Source organism: Haliaeetus leucocephalus, unplaced genomic scaffold (assembly GCF_000737465.1).
Source record: "Haliaeetus leucocephalus isolate CR32 unplaced genomic scaffold, Haliaeetus_leucocephalus-4.0 Scaffold140, whole genome shotgun sequence".
Taxonomy (NCBI): domain Eukaryota; kingdom Metazoa; phylum Chordata; class Aves; order Accipitriformes; family Accipitridae; genus Haliaeetus; species Haliaeetus leucocephalus.
This window is the reverse complement of record NW_010972576.1, coordinates 7,104,248-7,124,300: the sequence shown is the minus strand read 5'-3', so window position 1 is coordinate 7,124,300 and position 20,053 is coordinate 7,104,248. Positions and strand designations below refer to the sequence as shown.

The window sequence follows — 20,053 nt, the reverse complement described above, 5'->3', positions numbered from 1 at the left end:
GGTTTATAGTGTCACTAGCACACAATTTTTTCACAAGTCCTGCAAAACATGGCATTTTTCTTCAAGTCCCAGCTCCTAGAGCCAAGATGATTAGAAGAGAATCTAAACCTCTGCTCAAGTCTCTAGGCTTAATAACTGTAAAGAAAAAGCTTGTGAAAAAATGGATCAATTGTTCCATACAGACTCAGAAATTGGAAGGCATATGAATTTTCTCTGAACTGCAGGATTTTTCATTAAAATGGTTAAGAACAAGCAGAATTCTGCAACAGGGGCTGGCAAATCCACTTACCAGCAGCAAATTGGAGACTCCCTGGTAAGAGGAGACATAACTCACCTGATCTTGTTAGAATTCAATTTCTATTTATCAGCTCTTTGTTTACAGGCTGATCAAGGCTGATCTCTCAAGAGAGAAAGAAGCAGAGGAAGCAAAAGAAGGAATCTGCAAGCCCATCCCACAGAACATTACTAGGTATCAGAGATGTCCCATAGCAGGAGCTGAGGGGCACTCTGTCCTCTCCACAAAATGCACACATGCAAGTTCTTGTGCTGTGGTTGCTTCAGGCCAAGGATGCTGGTACCCAGCACCACATCGCAGACCTTCTCAGAGTTGGATTTCTTACATCTGTACCCTGCATCCATGAACCTGGATGATGCCTTGCACAAGAAAAATGAGTGTCTGTATGGCAAGAAGGAATGGGCTGAAGAAACAGCCTCAATCAAACCCAAGAGGCAAGTACCTCTCCTATGACTCACAAAGTTTAATACAAAGGCCTGCTACTGGTATTCTGGATCCAGGGTTGTTTACATCTGGTTTGGAAAGCCATAACAAAGGCGGTGGAGGGGCATAATACCAAGTATTAAGGACTGGTACTGGGAGCTGTTAAGGACTGAAAACTGGGAATAAACAGAAAAAGGGGCACTAGGAGCCAGAAGACTACAGTGAAATAAAATGAAGTAGGACTATGTGCATGCTAGAAAACGCCTTTTAATAAGTAATTGCCTATTATTTTTTTCCATAGGATCACTGCCTCATCCACAGTGCTGGATGGTCCCGTGCTGGGAAAGAATGGAGATGCATTGTTTGCAGTCTCCCTAGTTCATTTGTTGCAGAAATTTCTACGTTTCTACTTTCTAAGGAATGAGGCAGGGAGGGAAGGTGCAGGAAGGAAAACAATGTAGCTGTGGAGGAACTGCATCCTGTGCTGCCTTCTGGTAGTAATTCCTGCCTCATGCTGAACAAATACCTGAGACCAAGCAGTTCACAGGTAACACCATGGTATTCTCCATTTTTCATACAAAATGTAAATACAAAACACAGCTGCAACAGATCAATGGAACCTACACTTTCAAAATACAAAGCATCCGTTTTATTTTACATAAAAATAATTGTTCTGTGCTCCAAAGAGCTCAAAATCTCAGATATTTGCTCTGCTTCGAAGGACATGAACGTTGAGAAAAGGAGCAAAACAAACTGTTTTTTGAGTAACTCCTGTCCAGAGGAGTTGGGTTCCCTTGCACAAAGAGAAGGTTTTATTCAACTGACACCTGAGTATTTGAATGTTGGCATGATCTGAGCATGAGTAATGTAGGACAGGAGCAGGATATTATGTACCAGCAAAAATCAAGCCTTCAAAACAAAGATCCAGCCTCCCATTGCTAACAGCTACCACGTCAACTGGATGTAGTTAACTTTGGAAAGCTGTCAAGAAGTGATGTGGGAAGTCTGCCTTGTAGAGAAGGGTTCTCATCTGAATTGCTAAAACCAATGCTTCCTTATTAGCTCAGATACTTCTGTATTTTAAAAATGGAGGCAACATTAATTTCTCCTGAAACGCTTTTCAAGTGTCCACAACAGCTTTCCAAAGGAAATGAGAGGGCTAAGAGATGGCTTCAACTCAACCTGCAACCATGATACCTTCTATTTTAAGCCTGTCTCTTGCCACTAACTACTGGATTAGGTAAACTGTGACTGCTGTTGTAACAAATCAGAAATCCAGCTCCCATGACAAAATAATACAGCTTTAGCTTCCAGTAGCAGATAGGAAAAGTCAAAAACATTTTTTGAAAATTCACCCACAACTAAGTCTGGAAAAAGACACCCCCGGGGGGGAGGGGGGGGGAAATCTGAGGGAAAATAACCAGGGCTGTAAAGCAAATCTCCGGAGCCTGCATACCTTTACGTGGACAAACATGTAAATAGGTGGCTTGGCTTTTTAACAGTGTGAAAGTTCAGTACCATCTGTTAACTTCAATATGATATCATGTCTTCTAGAAGTCATTACTTCTACAGATCACATAAAGAGCGAACAGTTTGGCAGAGCTCAAGAGGCTGGACACGGTGAAATTTCAGACCCATTGGGAATACGCAGGTGCCATGCATTTTGTCTAAGTTCTGTTTTGACAGAGCAAATACTTTGCAAAGCAATCTAAACAGAAGTGATGTAACATGTAAATTTTACGTTACACACAACACCACATCCTAACAATTCTGTGATTTTTTCAGTCTCCTGTTGAAAAAAAAAAAAAAAATCAAAGCAGGACTAACTGGCATGAAAAATGACTATTACATTTCAGTTCAGGCACTGCTTTTTAAAGAGCAAATAGGACTGTTAAAAAAACCCCAAAACCCCAACAACAACAAAAAAACCAGTCCCTGTGAAATTTTACCCTTGCGTAACACTCATTTGCATACACTGTACCATATAGCTCTGCACTGTATAGCTCAGTACTTGTACACTATTATTTGTGCCCTCATATATGTTCAACAGGCACATAAGCCAATACTTACTCAAAAATCAACCATGACCTAGCTCAATGAAATAGCTGCTTCTCTGAGATATTATTGCTGATTTTTCCCTGGTCACCAAACAAAACCCCAAAAATTACCTAGATCCTTGGTATGCAGGAATGCTTTAGCTGATGTATAAAATTGCTCTTTCTTTTGCACACACTCCTTCATTTTTCACTCCAGAAAAAAACTGCTAGAGTAGCAACCAAAAATTAATTCTCTCTTCAGGCAACAGCTGAAGAGCTTCAGTAATGTGAACATTTCCACAATGGTCATAATCTAACTGTGACTTGGAAGGGAAGAAGAAAGTTCAGTTTTCACTCCTCTTCAGCCTTTGACCTACCTCTATGCTAAATAAACACATGGAGCAATGGTTATCAGCACCAGCTGTAACTGTTTTAGCAGCATGGACTCCTGTCCAGTAGGAATCAGACTCTGGGTATCAATACTTTTCAAAAAGGCTGCAAGCAGCACACAGAATGCAGTAAGTCTTTGTTATTTCCAACCCGAGCTGGTTTCAAATCAGCGAGCTACTGTCAGTTTTCCACCCCTTTTATCTGTTCTATGAAGCACAACCTCACAGCAGATGTGGTGTTTGGGAAATCCAGGAACTCCAGATGTTAGCATGCATGCGACACAGAAGAGATCCCCAAGGGAAAAAAAAAGGTAAAGTGCATACAACAGTGAAATATCCTGACTATTCTGCTATTCAGTTCCAGTGCAATGGGTGTTAGATGACAACTGTTGGAAAGTCACATCCCAAAGTGCAAAAAAACCACTACCACCACCTGCTATACAGAAAAAATAATCACCCATTCAGTACTGGGACTCAGTTTCCTCACCTACAAAGCTGAATGTTTCCCTTATCAGAGTAGTGCTGAACTCAGAAACGTGCAAGGCCGAGGAATGCACAAACTGGAGAAACATGTACACAAGAGTTTGTGGATATGTCTGTACTGCAGAGTAAGCATGATGCTGCTGAGAACCTCAGGCCACTCCACAGAGTCTGCACATCCCAACCCTAACAGCTGCGTTAAGTCTGTCGCCTTACACTGTGTTAAGTTTGAGGCTTGAAAACTCAAGGGATCTGCAAAAAATAACTATGAAAAGCATCAAGGAATGCAAAAAACAGCTTCCAAAATGGACAAATTCTCAGCTAGTGTAAATCAACATAGGCCAACTGGAGGCAGCTACACCAGTGAAGACTTTCATTTACAAGAATGCTGTGCTGTAGGATGAAAAGTTCACTTAGTCTGCAGCACAGCTTAGAATGATTAAACCCCAAGTGATCTTGCACTAGTACAGGACCTGAATGCTTTGCCTTACAAATGAAATACTTAACAGTTATACAGCACACTTGCTACAGAGAATTACTTCACCTTAAACAGTTTATACACATATGGTGGGGAAAAAAAAAAATACATCTGGTAGACATAATTTTAAAAAAGCTAGTTAATATCGATGGCAAGCCATCTTAAAAGGAGTTTTAATAACCAATGCATTTACCAACAGTTAAACACACAGAAAAATTATCAAAGTGCCCACACTGATTAGCTTTCACTGCAATATGCTTTCTGAGCTTAGTTTTCAAACTAATTCAGAGGCTGCAATAATACACAAATATTTTCTGCTAGCTTAATATGAGTTTTAAAAGTTTTTTTTTTATTTTTTATTCTTATTTTAGAGTGATAAATATTCTAGATAACCAATCTGCAAGGGCTTATTCCTCTCCATATTGACAGAAATCACAACTCTGCCTTTGGCCTTAAATCAATAGCGATGGGGACTCAATTACTCAGTAATGCACTGCTGTATACCACCACGTTTAATTATAACAACACAGTGCACTATTAATACCTAAATACAATCTAATTTGAATGGTAAAGGCTTAAGAAAAGGGAAATGAAGGACTCTGGACAATATGTTTAATCGTAAAATATGGGGAGTATTTCACCAGTTCCGACACAACTGAACTAAATAAAGCCCTTGTTCATTTGCCTGTCCTCAAATCATAAAATTAATTGTTTTAAAACCTAGAAGATTCATAAACTTTAAGTCAGTGATAAATGTAAACAAGTGAAAAACTGGCTGGGTTTTCTTTCACATAGTAGGTATCATAGGCATTACAACTGAGAAAACATTTTAAAATGTGCATTAAAAATAGGAATGTTTTCACAATGGAACTACATTTTTTATAATCAGCAACAATATGTCTTTTAATAAAAAGGCAGCGTAAACTGGCCTATCTTCATTGATTTCAGTGGAACTGGGCTGTTCCACAACAGCTCCAGAATAGGCAGAGGTTTATACTATGCTCCAACACACTCCACCAAAAATAAAGAAAACTATAAAGTAACACACTCCCATGCTTTCCTCTCCAAGACTGAGATGTACTGTTACACGTGAGAGATGTTTTTAAGAGATGCAGATTAAGAACATTCTGGTACACAGTAAAATAAATAAATAAAAATAACCAACATTTGCAATCCAACAGTCTAGACAGACCATCATCTTGATGTCTAAAACATCAAAAATCATAGGATCTACTTCTCACTCCGTATGTTCTTCCCTCCTCCAGTTTCAGCCTAATCCTTAATTTAACTCATTCAAACATCCCTGCCAAAGAAAATCAAAACAATATTGTCAAATTTAAGAAAATGCAGAAGGTGTTAAGTGCCAGTCTACGTGGCAGGGCATTATGACCTAAGCCAAATACCAACCCCCATACCCAGGCAATGTTCAAATACAAATAATAACTTTCCTCCCTTAGTTATTTTATTCATCTGCAACAGTACATGATGTTTTTCTTATAAAAGGTCTTAAAGCTTCACTTTACATGTACACCAGGGTCTCACATTTAAAAGAAAAGACACACACAAAATCCACATCCACTGACTGTCGATCTGACACAACTGTCAGCGTCAAGTACAACAACAGCATTTAATTTTACAGTGAAAAGACATCACGGGTTTTCCCCCCATACACTCTTTTGGTTTATACATCTATGCTTCCCAGTATGGCTAAATTGGCCTTTCTTGAATAACAGAAATATAAAGCAGATACTAACTTACCTTACGCCCATCACTTGCATGGCAATTCACATTTAAAGGAGTCAATAAAGCCATCAGTTTTTCTTCATTACCACTCCTGTAAAAGGAGAGGAGACTATTACGGAAAGGGGAAAAAAAAAGACAGAGCTCTTTGCAAAACATTTGCTAAGGAGCTGGATATCAAAGTACAGTACATTGAAATTCATACTCTGCCAGGGAGAACATCAGATGGCTAAAGGGTTTTCTGACCATTTCAAAACCAAGGGTAAATACAGGAAAGAATATTAAATTTGCAGTTAAGTATATTACAAAAGATCATGCAAAAACACCTCTTAATTTCTCTCCTTAACCTCATCTTATATTTCCTTTATCTAATTTTACAGATCCTCTGAAAGCCATTTGCCAAATTAAATGTTTTGAATTAAATACATTTTCACAGCATATGGCCCATAACGTTTGAAACAACTACATACCAATATCCAGAAATTTTTTAGAAGGGTTAACGGTCTATATAAAACAGTCTTGTGTTGTCAGAAGAAAGGATGAAAGCATCTTTGGAATACATGACTGAACTTTACACCTTTTGTATAGGGTTCCTTATGCTCTGTTCTGATAAAGCCTATTTTCAAAATATATCCTAAGGTAGCAGTAAAAACAAACAAACAAAAAAATTCCAATATTTAAATTGCCCCTAAAAAGAACAGTCACAAAACGATAAAGAGGATTTAAGCAGCTTAAAGCAAAACCTCAATATTAACCTTATAACCACCATAGTGGGGGATTTCAATTACATAAACAGGCTTTTCCATTTGTACCAGACTGTAAAGTCCGAAGAGATTTATGCTAATGAAGTGGTTTGTTTGCATCACTCCATGGAAAGGCAATGACAAAACATTACTGTTTTAAACATCCCTTTTCCTCTCCTGCTTCCACCCCCAAAATATGCTTTATATTCTAAGCAGCACTCACCTAGCAGCTTCCAGGAGTTCGTCCTTCTTGTATTCACCTAAATGATTGCAAAATATCATGCTGTTAGCATTTGGCAGAAGACAGATTAAGAAATGCAGTAGGAAGCAAATACAGAATTAAAACAGAGAAGAGGAGAAAAAAGCCCACACCCCGCTGGGTGATGGAGCTGTGACGTTAGCCAGCTTGTGGAGGCAGCATCACCAGTACCTTGGAGACGGGCAGCAAATTGACGCATCTTCTTGTCCAATCCTCAGATGGAAAGGCTTTCTTTGGATGACCAATGACTGCAAAATCTTGTGTCCAGAAACACAGTCCCGCTGATAACAGCATGTCAGCTGAAGACAATGTCCCCACCCCCTGCCCTATTCAGTATGTCACATTATACTTGGGAAGCATAATAAATTCCGAGACAAAAGCGAGGCAGTGCGGCTTTTTAAAAGCTACAAATTACCCATCTCCAAAGCTCTTACCTGCCTATTTGAATGGTAATCTTAGACTTCACCAAGTTCTTCAGAAGAACAGTGATTATTTAAAAAATTCCAAATATTATATCATCAGCCACTTTCCAAGAAAATACACATTTGAAATAAAAAGCACAGACAAAATAGAATGAACTCTCCACGAGATTTTGTTACAAGACTCTGAGATTAGAGATAATCACGAGTAATGTTAAAGCAATATTTAAATTTGAAATTCTGAGTTACAATAGACAACTCAGGAGGGCCGTTGCATCACAGGATTAAAATTAGATGTGATTGTCTTAAAAAGAGCATGGAACAAGATGACCTGTGGAAGTAAGACAGTATTCTACAAAGCTGAATCATGATGACACTGTGCAATACAAAGGTAAGGGAATTTCAATTCAGAAATTAGAAAAATAGCTTTTCAGCATCTTTACGAAGTCACAGAGCAGAGGGTACCCTAAGAGCCAAAAGATGCAGGGCTTAGAAAAACATACCGTATACCTGCCAGAGAATTAAAGCTTCTAACCACAACACTAAGAAAAAAGAGGAAGATGAAGCTGTCCTGCAAGAAAGAAAAAAACCTTTGTGCTGCCTCCTATGTGTATTTGTAAAAAGACTCCAGTGAAACTCTCATTACTGGTAAGGAAAGCCATCAGGCCATGGGAAATGCCAGATCGGACTGCAGGTAAACTGGAAGGTTCCTCTGGAAATGATACCCCCCAGCAAAGAACTTCTCCAGGCTGCACGAAGAGGGTTAGAGTCCTCATCCATCGCAAACAGCTTGGTACTCCTCCGACCACAGCTCCTCCAGTTATCAGCAGAGGAGGACAAAAACCACAACAAAACTAGCCCTTTCCAGGGCCTTAAGGGGCCCTCTTTAGTTCAGCATCCTGCCTCCACCCAAGGATGAGGAGGAAGAGGGCGAGTACAGGCAGCCATGCACCTCCCACCCCATCCCCTTGGCTGCAGCTGAGGAATTCTGACAAAGGCAGTATCTGCATCTCACCACACTGGTGAATTTTCCTTTCACAAGTGTGTTTAATTGCTTTCTGAAACATATTCAGCTTTGGGAATTCACAAGAACCTGCAGCAAGGAGCTCCACCACACAACTGCCTCTCAAATGACGGGTCTCTTAATGGAGCAGTTCTGTGCTGCGGAACCCCAGCAATGGAGCAGGTGAGTTCAACACAAAGGTGAAGAACTGAAATTGGCATTTCAAACATAGGCCATGGAGGATAATTTAGCTTTTGGAAGAATTTATACGTGTATATATAAAACTTGATCATCAAACAAGTGAAATGACACAAAAATATGATTGCCTTTGTCTTGCTGCCACCCTCCAACTTTATCAGAGGGGGATCCTGTTTACCATAGGCAAGCCATGGTACATGTTCTTTTTTTTTTTATTTTAATGAAGATAAAATACTGGGCACAATCCTGAGTGTTTCAAATCAATGGTGAGTGAAAAGCTCTGGCCATCATGTGAGGAGGAAAAAAAAAAGACAATTACTACTGCATTATTTGTGCAACAATCTCAAACCGCTGGATTTCTGCAGGAGGGTTATTGGCCTGTATTATATCAACACTTTAGGGACCTAATCAGATTAAAAGACCTGTTTGCACATTCTGGTTTGGCAGTGCATATAGCAGTTCTAACCAGGCTTTTGAATAGTATTAGGCTAGACAAGTGTAATAACATTTTTCTTTCATGCTCAGCAAGCTGGTACTTTAAAACACAAAAGCCCTTTCCTCAAGTACGTTGATTAGCAAAAGCATTACTGACCAACAGAAATGGCAGGCTGTGGCCTTGATTTAGAAATGTCCTACTGTATGCCTAAGTAAATCAGTTACTTTTATTAAGTGGTACTTCAAAAAAAAAAATATTTACAGATACCACTGAAATTCATACAAGCAATTCTTGAAATTCGTCACAGCTCTCCCACACTGTGATATGGATTAGGAAAAGATGTAATCGGCTAACTTTATTACTCTCAAAGAGCCATCATATTTTGCAAAGCAACACCTAAAGTTATACAGACACTTACAGCACACCATCAGGTTTGCTAAAAAAGGTCAAGTGCACTCCACAGGGCTCTGCTCTCCTGGCTAGGAAAGGGATGAAGGGGAACCCCTTGGCCACTTGAGGAAACAGTTGGTGGGACGCCACTGAGCTGAGAGAGGGCTGGCTGATGGCATTTGGGAGAAGTGGGTGGCACTGCCCGCAGGACCAGCTGCTGCTGGCACAGGCTGCATTCCCACCAGAGGGCTCTGCCAACACAGCTAGAGCTGCTTGGCTACGAAGCATATCAAAGGCCATCCTGCAGCATTTGGCCACAGCTACCTAATAAAATATTCATTTGCAAAGCATTTGAAAACAAACCATGCGTGCTTGTGGCAAAGATGAATTTCAAGTTCTGAGCTGAAGTACAGGAATACAGACCATCAACCTCACATAATACTTCTGTTCAAAGAATGTCAAACTGTTTGACTTGAACCAAGGTAATAACATCAGTTAAAGAGCTCCTTTGGGTAGGTTAGGATTTATAGTTTTGCAAAAGGGCATCTGCAGAACAAAGCACAGGTAACAGCCTGAATTACTCTTGCAAATCTCTTAGCAGTTGCTAGCTTTGAGAGGAAAACATTCTTCCAATCACAATGTCAATACAGAAGATTTTTGGCAGCAGTATTTTGGATAGCACAAAGCTTGTCTGCCACAGGTGTGAAAGTTAGTGTTGTTAGACCTTGCCACAGAAGTCCAAATACAAGGCTGCAAACAATTTTCATCTATTTGCTATTTGCATCTATTTGCACTTTGAATCGAACTGCAGCAGATGAAAGTAACTGAAAGAAGGGCAGAGTACTGAGCTGGGGACATACACAGACATACGCAGGAACATTGTATTTGGGAGAATGACAGACAGGCATGCACCAACAGTGACAGGCTGAAATCTTTATGGGCTCCTAATGCGTTCCTTTAATTTATGCTTTCCAGCTTAAAGATAAAAGCTGCAGCCAGAAAAGCACAACCAGCCTGTTGCAGCTAGTCTCCACGAACCCTGCTCCACCATCAACCTGTTCTTCCTGCTTCACATATTCAGGGTGCCATCTTCCTATTTTTGTGGTTATTGGTGCCACATGATTGATTATGTGGTGTTACACTGGGTCACACTAAAAATCTAAGTGTGGCATAACTCAATATTGTTATTAAAGAGTTACAAGGAATAATCAGTCAATCCACTTCTAGCTTTAATTACTAGATGAATCTGTGAAACATGACTATCATATACGCATGTGTTTGAGACAAAAGAAAAATATCCCAAATTCTGGAGAAAACTAACATAATGAATAAATCCTACAGTGTACTTCTACAGACAAATAGCCCTGTTTCACTCTCTCCCAAAAGTGTTGAAATTTCATCCGAATACTGCAAGCTGAAAAGCCTATCTGAATGTATGGCATAAACCAACAGTGCTTTTTCAATGCATCTACAGTAAGAAACAAGGTGAATTGCTCCTCTCTCTCTCTCCCCCTACATGTCAGCTAACACGGAAACCAGCCGGAGCCAAAATGTCAACCTGGACAAAGCAGTTTATGTGTTATCATACTATCATGTGTTGGTTTTCCACAGTGAGGACAATTCCCTAAAAATTAACGTCATGCATTAAACCAAGCCATTATTATCCAACAGAATGGCAGAAAATAATGGGGAAAAAAAGGAATGAAAGTATTTTCAACCAAACTGAAAAACTAAGGAGGATGAACAAGTTTCATCATATGGAATCAGAGTTACAAATTTAAATCCCCAGACTACTGATAAACAGTGCAAATTTTACACTAGTTAATGGTACCCTGTTTCTGAGTTATGTGACAAAAGGATGTAGGCCTGATAAATGTGCAACCATGGTCACAGGCTGGGGAGAGAAAATTCATTAATATCACAGAATCACAGAATGGTTGAGGTTGAAGGGAACTCTGGAGGTCCTCTTGTCCAACCCTTCTACTCAAGCAGGGCCACCTAGAGCAGCCTGCCCAGGACTTTGTCCATGCAGCTTTTCAATCTCTCCAAGGATGGAGACTCTACAACCTCTCCAGGCAACCTGGTCGCAGTGCTTGGTCCCACTGCGCTCGACTCATTAACTTTCCAGGTGGCCATCTCTTCAGGACCTCCTGTTTCTTTCTTGGCAGCTGCAGGCCTAGCAGCACTGGAAGTAACAGGTAAAATCTTGCTCCATTAGAAAACATGGCAGCTCTACATTTGACTTTGACCATGTGCAGACTACAGCTTGTTTTTGGCTGCCTACCCTGAAAACCTGAACTACCACTTTTAAAAATACAGGTCCCACACCAAGATTGACAAGATATTTGTGAACAGCCCAGCAGATTTTTTTCAAATAAGTATTCACAATTTATCCAGCAACACAGTGGACATGGGCTCTCTGGCACAGCAGTAGAGACAGCGGGTATCAGAATCTCTCCTTTTTCCTCATTTAAGTGTTTCTGGTGCCTTTCTAACGAGGTACTCTGCTAGCACAGGAATGCATGGGGCTACTGGGAAAACAACACCAGAGTCCTGATGCAGCTGGGGAGCTGGGAACTTGTTTTTCCATCAGATTTGTTGCTTCATCCGGCTCAGCCTCTGGCCACCCAAACGGGTCCCTGAGAACAAAGAGCCTAAGCAAGATGGTGCAGAGAGGAGGGAGGGGAAATGGGGACTCTGCATTTGAGTTGGCATTGCTACAAAGAAAGCAATCTATGGACCAGAATCCAGAGTCTAGCAAAGAAATAAAACACTGTAGAGATAAATTAAAATATACCTTTTCTCAGGCCCTCCAGGACTTTATAGATCTATGAGCAAGCAATCAGCACAGATCCACATATGCCATCCTTTTTAATCCACTGTGATCTTTGGAGTAATATTTAAGTATTTAAACAAATATTCAAGTTATAATCGGAGCAGGAGGCTTGTGACAGACTACTAGGGTTGTGGGGTTTGGTTTGTTTGGGGGGGGGAGTGGGGTGTTTGGGTTTTTTTTGTTTTGGAGGGAGGTGTTTATTTTAAAACACCATTTTTCTAGCAAATTCAAATTTTATTTTCAATGTGGTTGCTTTTGGAAGGGTCCAATCACACCATTAAAATACTTATCAATTCCTTCTTCCCCATTTAACTTTTTTTTTTTTTTAAGTAAAACAACAGGTAAGACTAAAATATTAAGTTAAATCTGAGCAAGATATTTTATCATCTAAAAAGCACAAGGTTGTGGGAATAACCGCCCAACACAGCAAAAAAATTTCAACAATAAAAAAAGCTATGTTGAAATAATATCCTTTGGGAAAAGGCATTTATAACTAAGAAGTACAAGAAACACATGAGAAGGAAGAGGAACAAAAATAATAATTTCAGACTTCATTATTATACTCCCTTACTTCCTACTTGTTTAGGGTTAATTTCGTTATGCCTCTTACACTTCTCTGCACTTCTTCACTCCGCTGTTTCTCACAAGTAAATGGGCTGATTTTATAAGCTAATAGGCTCGACCAGGAACACAGCAAGACCCTAATTTTTAAGCTCTTGTCACAGATGAAAAACACTAAAGCAACTCTACTATATGGAAGAGTGACAGAAAAGCAACTCAGGATATAAGGTCTTCAAGAACAAGTTGCAGACAAGGGGGAATGTTACCAAGGAGGAAAGGTTTGGTACCTTGACTGCCTCTTCTGTTGAAGATGAGTCAGGAACTGTACACATGGATTCAAATTAGGCATTTGTAATAGAAATTTAAAAATTGAAAATGGCTCAGCTAAGAGAGAAATGTTTTTAGGGACATGTTTTAAAGTGGGGTGGGACTGAAAGAAATAAGCAAACATTACTCACTTTTGGCCACAACTCTACCAAACCACTGAGTTAGCAGCATCCTACCTGGAATAACTTTCAGTTAGATGGACAGAGCTTGAATCCAGAGCATTCCCGATTTAGTCTCCTAGAAACAGAAAGCTAGATCTCTTCTAAGGCTTGGCAGGAAGCAGCACATTGGGAAATCTGCAGCTTTGTATAGCGCAGATTGGCAAAACCTCTGCTATGGTCTTAAGTGATGGAAGAGGTTCTTGCCTATTAAGCCACCAATTCAAAGCACATATATTGCATAAGCATACATAAGATACAGCGGTTATTAAATACCATCTTCCTATCTAAGTATAAATTGCATGTACATGATAGGTTTTGGTCACTAAAAAGGATTAGGTGGTATATCAAAATGGGTCTTCAGTGCATGTGCAATTATAGCACCATTAAGTTTACATTTGGCACCTAACATACTTCTGTTTCTCAAAGGAGCTCTTTTCAGTGGTGCTGACCTACTTGTTAAAAAATGCTATCAGATCTCCTTCACCACACAGTAAAAGGAAGATGAAAAAGTTCCTTTGTCAGAGGGTTTCAAATTTCTTAACTCTTAAATCATAAGATACAAAGATGAAGCTAAGTCAATCACAGCAAACAGAGGAATTTTCCTGAATGTGCAGGGAAAGACACAACACACCACACTGGAACATCATAATAATAAAATATAAAAAACCCCAACACAACGAAGCAACAAAAAAAACCCCCTAAAACCACCCATCATGTGGTAATCCATATAATCATCTTACCTTCAACTATGCTACCATACCCTACAATATAATTTCTTCTGAAAGAATAAATCTGACAAATTTTCTAAAACTCACTCTCTTAAGTGTACCTGTACAAGTAGTTTCAATTTCTTTATGTTAGTGCATGCTACTCATATAAACACCATGCGCACATTCATTTTTTATTTGTAGTGTGAAAAACCTATTATTTTCAATACAACTGTTATTTCAGAATGCTGTACTTTTCCTGAAGACACACCACCACTCTCATCTGTCATGTCTTCAGACTGAGATTGGAAGAGGAAAAAGAACTGCAGAATTTCAAAGGACTGGGAAGAAAATCCAAATCTTCTGCAATTCAAAACACACCGGTGAGAGGGAAAAACTGAAGAGGTTGAGGTTCATCTTTTCACCAAAGTTCAATACTCATAAGATCTCTAGTGAAATACACATGGAAAAATAAATTTGATTGTTTTTTTCCAGAGCTATTGAGCTTTCCCTATCACCCACCCCTTCATGCCTAATGCAAAAGCAACATTCCCATGGCTCTCCCTCTTCCCTTTGTTTCTTGTATTAATTTCAGCTATCAGCAAAACCAAACCTCCATGGTAATTCCCACTACTCCAGCTGTGCTCCATATTAATAACTAATGAACTCTGCTATTCCATTTTTCTGGCAACTACTACTTTCTCACTTCCGTAATATGTCTGCATATGTATTTTCTCTCCAGGATTTTCTAGAGGAAGACAAAGGACTACAAAACTTTCTGTCAAAGACTTGAGTACAGTAGAGGTGGCTCAATAGCCAAGTAGTATATCCAGAACTGAGCAGGAAAAATAAGCTGCTTTCATATTAGCACATCCTTTTCAAAAGCCAGCTCCCTCCTTTGTCCTTCTAAACAGTCTCCTCAAACAAGGAAATTATTTGATCCCACAGTATATTCTCTAAAGAGAAGCCACAGAAATGCCTGTTTGTAATTGACACAAAGCACGGAAGAAAACTAGCAAGAAAAAAATATATATAATCCTCAGGAAAGCCATACTGTATAAAAGCAAACTCCAAAATTATGCTCCATCATCTAATCCTTCTCTGAAAAGAACTCCAGAGTGAACATGAGCAGACTAAATTTTGCAATCTCTCTGATTTTTCCATTGTAGATAAAACATACTAGCAAGCCGGGGACACCGTGTCTGAAAACCTATAGGTAGATTCAAAATTGAAGCATTTATTTTAACCAAAAACCCCTATACCTTCTTAGATACAGCAAAGATGAATGAATTTTGTACTAACAATTTGTACAGATTTAAGGAAGTGGGGTTTTAAATGTTTGCTAGGAAACTGATGAGACATAAAATATACACATGCACCAAAGTATTTTTTAACCGACTTCAAAAGTTTTTCACTGAACAGGACAATCCTTCCTCTGTATATCTGAAGCTGCCCCATGTATCTGAACTTACTCTACAAGCTTGAGAAATCAGAGGCTGCCACCTCGTAAAAAATGCACGTGTATTGCCATGCTTGCCCTGCAGCACATAAAGTGGAAGGAAATCAAATACAGTCAAATCACTTCTCTACATCCTAGACAAAAAACACGAAACATTTCCTACACCTGCTGGGCCACAGAATAGTGAGCAGAAGGACGGAACTACTTCATAAGTGGAGGAAACACAGGGCAAACCCGTTGAACATACAGCAACGAAACCACCTAACTCTATTTTGAAAGGTAAAGAAAACAATGCCGCAACATTATCTTCATTACAAAGAGCAGAGATATCATTAAAGGGAAATAAGAGTCAACTTATTTTTATGCAACACTTAAGCAAAGTACAGCAAGTAAATCCTTACCAAAAGAATGTCAAAACAGAGGTTACAGATTTTCTTATAATGAACAATTTTGTCATGCCAAACAGGAAACTAATCTGTCAACAGTTCAGTTTAAATATTTTGAACAACATGCATTTCCCCACAACAAAGGTAACAAGATAATCCAACCACCTTTCCACCTATATTAAAGCCACATAACTCAAATAATTTTGCCTCACTGCTGCGGGCAAATTTTCCCTCTTTGGGGGTTTTTATTTGCCAGTTAAGAGTCAAAAGACAGTTGGAGAATAAGGAAAAGCTTAGTACAGTTTGGGGGTGAGAGGAGACAGCAGCATGACTGGAAACAGGGTATATGGATTGATATGAAAGACTCATGCTAGTACCCCAGAGTAAAGAAGAGCTGTGTTTGACTTGGAATATCCTTCCCCTCCCTTATCCTCCCCATCAGATCTTATGATGTAGGGAATATATACTTAAAAGCGACGATTTCCTTTGTTTTGTCTCATTTAAAAAAATTATCTTTAATGCCTTTTCTGAACACACATTTGCACTAGCAGTGATCAGTCACAGTAACTCAGATCAAGCTGTGCCTGATCTGAGCAATGGTGTGGTCTCTGGGTACTCACTCAGGCAAAGAGCTGCTCTGTGCCTGCCTTACATGTGATTAGGGGTGTGTCGTAAGAGGAAAGAAGTGTTGATTTACAGAAAGTGTTCAGAATCTCAATCTGCAAGCTGTTGTCCTCACTAAAAAATATCTATTAAAACACCAGCTGGGGGAAAATAAATTTGTTATTTACATTCAGGCACTTTTTGTTACTCCTGTTGGAATAACCTACCACAAGATGGAAATACAGCAATAACAATATCTAATGCCAATATGCAGGAGGTCTTGCTGTGAACGGTTATGTTATTTACCAACAATGAAAGAAAAATGATATACTACATACAACTCAAATTTTGTAAACATTTTCAGTCCCTTATATCAACCTTATTGTTTTAAATGCATTACTAGTTAAATGCCTGATAGAATAGACTATTTCAGTGGAAAGGGACCTACAACAATCATCCAGTCCAACTGCCTGACCAACTCAGGGCTCAGCAAAAGTTAAAGCATGTTGTTAAGGGCATTGTCCAAATGCCTCTTAAACACTAACAGGCTTAGGGCATCAACGACCTCTTGAGGAAGCCTGTTCCAGTGTTTGACCACCCTCTCAGTAAAGAAATGCTTCCTAATGTCCAGTCTAAGCCTCCCCTGGTGCAGCTTTGAGCCATTGCCACGTCTCCTGTCACCGAATACCAGGGAGAAGAGATCGGCACCTTCCTCTCCACTTCCCCTCCTCAGGAAGCTGTAGAGAGCAATTAGGTCACCCCTCAGCCTCCTTTTCTCCAAACTAGACAAACCCAGAGTCATCAGCTGCTCCTCATAGGTAATAGGATTATGCATATGATTTCATAATAAAAAGTAACTTGTTGCCCTAAATGACAATGTGGTTCACTACAAAGATTGGAAACAGAATAGCACCACAGGAAAAAAGAAGGCTGATAGAAGGAAAGAGATACTAACTCATTAATTAAAGACAAGAGCTTTAGTTCACCAGACTACTGTCATTATGTTTCATCTCCAAAGGAGAGCATTCATTCTTCAACTTTTCATTTATGCACAGAAAGTTTCATCTGATGCAATACAGGGCTGCCTGTTCAAGAGATACCCTACACAAAATGACTCTATGGAAACCAATCACCAGTTACGTCCAGCTTGATGCTGTTGATACACCATGTGCACTTTATTTCTATTACACTGGAAAACTAAGTACCAGGACTTCACTTTCACAGGTATATCCACGAATAAAGCACCTTCCAAAGCAGATGCTCCCTCTTCATTGTGGGCCGGAAAAGAAATACATGAACTGCATGTAAACCTCAGCATGACAGCTCTGCGGGTTTCTTTGCAGACCTGCAGTGAAAGGTAGTTTAATTATGTTCTCCATGAAGTAGGAAAAAATACTGCTTTCCATTCTCAGTTACTTCCAGCAATTCTCCCTAGATTTAAAGACTCTGCTTACCTCAAATAATTCAAAATATAATTGGCCAAAAAGTATTCCTACATTCCTCATTCATCGCTACCATTAATTATCAAATATCCCCAAGAAAATACATTTAAATGATCCTCTTATTAGGTAATAGGATTACCAGCAGCTCCTAAACCAGCCTATTTTGCCAAAGGCTTTATTTCAAAGTTATTCTGAGGAACACTTCATTTTTGACTTCCAAAAGAGTTCTATTTTAAACTTCCATTTGACCTAAATTGAAAGAGGACCACGCAAGAGTTAATGCAGGTTTTCTCTACTGTGTCCTAGGTGTATTAGTTCAGCATGAGCTAACTCAGTATTACCACCCCTTCCAGAGAGCACATCAAGGAGGAATAATACTGTACCTTGGCCACCACCAGCTTAGGACTCCTGCTTATCTGTTTCTGTCAGAGCCCAGTTACTGATACAGGAGATAGCGAGATCTATTACTGAGAGATCCTGCTTCCTGATGCTGACTCTCCTTTTTTGCCATCCTCTGAGCATACCTCAGCAGAGCAGAGCAAAGACAGGTTAAAAAAGAACTAGGTCTGCCTTCAGAGAACTGGACAATGAAAACTGCAGAGAGGAAGAACAAACTCCCAGGAAAGGACAGCTCTCGCTGGATCACACTGTGCCATTAAAACAGTTCTAGCATATATGTCTAGTGTAACATGCTTTACTACAATCAAAATGGTTTTGGATTTGGATGAAGGATACAAGGCTGAAAAGGAACAGGCAAGGAAATATTCGAAGGGAGGGAAGTTTCTGGTTTCCCTTTTTCCATTCAACACGGTCACACCAGCAGCCTCAACCCCTGGCTGTAGGCTATCCAGGAGTCACTGAACACTGCAAGACATCAGTCTATCTCTGGTTTTTGTCAAGATAGGTTTTATATTTACCATTTTAGCCCAAATAGAAGACTATGCTTAGAAATGGAAGCCTTCAAGATTCTTGAACACAGAGATTGTGCTTCACAAGAAAATTTCCCTCTAAGAATCAGCGGTGTACTCTGGCAACTTGAACCATACTTGGAAGTACGGTACTTTCAGTTTTTAGGGAGGGATTCCTGGCCAGCAGCTAAGAAGCAACAACTCGGCAAACATACTCCTCTTTTCCTTCCCCCTTTTCTCACCTTCTCCAAGATGCTGCTCCTAACCTTATGTCCTGGGTTCAGCTGGGATAGAGTTAATTTTTACAGGAACCTGGGAGGTGGGGGGCACAGCCAGGGCAGCTGACCTGAACTAGCCAAGGAGCTATTCCATACCATGTGACATCATGCTCAGTATATAAAGGGGGGTCTCGACTTTCGGTGGGGACTTTCGGTGGGGGGAAGTGGCGGAGCGTCAGGTCCCGGGTGGTGAGCAGTTGCACTGTGCATCACTGGTTTTGTATACTCTTTCATTAGTACCGTTGTTGTTGTTGTAATTTCTTTGTGTTGTTCTAGTAAACTGCCTTTATCTCAACCCTCGAGGTTCCAGGGTTTTTTTTTTCTTTTCTCTCCTCCGTCTCCTCCCTATCCCACCGGAGGGGGGCGGGAGGAGTGAGCGAGCAGCTGCGTGGTCCTTTGTTACCGGCTGGGCTGAAACCACGACACCTTAGCAAAGGCAGAATATTCTATATGGGAAAGTACAGCCAGATATGGTAAGAGCCACAATGCATGTAAGTCATAAGTTATTTTCCCTCAGACTTGCTAGCGCTCCAGGAGGAAAATGCTCATCTACCATCTTGCAGTAGTGCGGACACACAAAAGTGGGCAGATTCATGAGATGGAGCTACATTTTCCCTGCCAGTGATCTGGAACAGGTTTCCCTGTATAGCTCAACATGACTTCAAGAGAAAACAAGATCCATGAAAGCCAAGATTTACTGGGTAATTAAACCAACAATGTCTAGAACACTGATGGGAGTTCTCATCTAGCTCCCTGAGGATACCAAATCATTTGAAAAGGAATCACTTAAAATACCTGTCTTTTAGATTTGCAGGGAAGACCAGCCTGAGTTACAATGAAAACACAGAAATGTTAATTCTCTCCATTCTTACTCAAGTATCAGATTTAATATATGAATATGCTGCTGATTTTTTTTTTTTAATGTCTGTCTTTGTTCTTTCCATCCCTCTAGTTTTATCAATCAAGCATATGGCTTTTGGTGTTTTGATTTGGTTTCATGTAAGAAGAAAAACCAGTAGCCTTTTATCTACTGGAAACTGAAAAAGATGCTCACAAAAGAGTTTTCACTATGATTGCTAAAATTTAAATAGAATCT

The 20,053-nt window shown here is 39.8% G+C and overlaps 1 protein-coding gene across 1 annotated transcript in view; it reads right to left on the bottom strand.

The window, feature by feature from the left end:
* The window catches only part of TNKS (tankyrase, TRF1-interacting ankyrin-related ADP-ribose polymerase), a 148,471-nt gene that overhangs the window by 61,544 nt on the left and 66,874 nt on the right, over positions 1–20,053 (bottom strand). Inside the window, exons 6-7 of the mRNA XM_010561027.1 lie at positions 6,808–6,844; positions 5,860–5,935 (exon numbers count right to left, since the gene is read on the bottom strand). Of these exons, the coding sequence (XP_010559329.1) occupies positions 5,860–5,935; positions 6,808–6,844 (113 nt within the window). The remainder of the gene's footprint in view (positions 1–5,859; positions 5,936–6,807; positions 6,845–20,053) is intronic.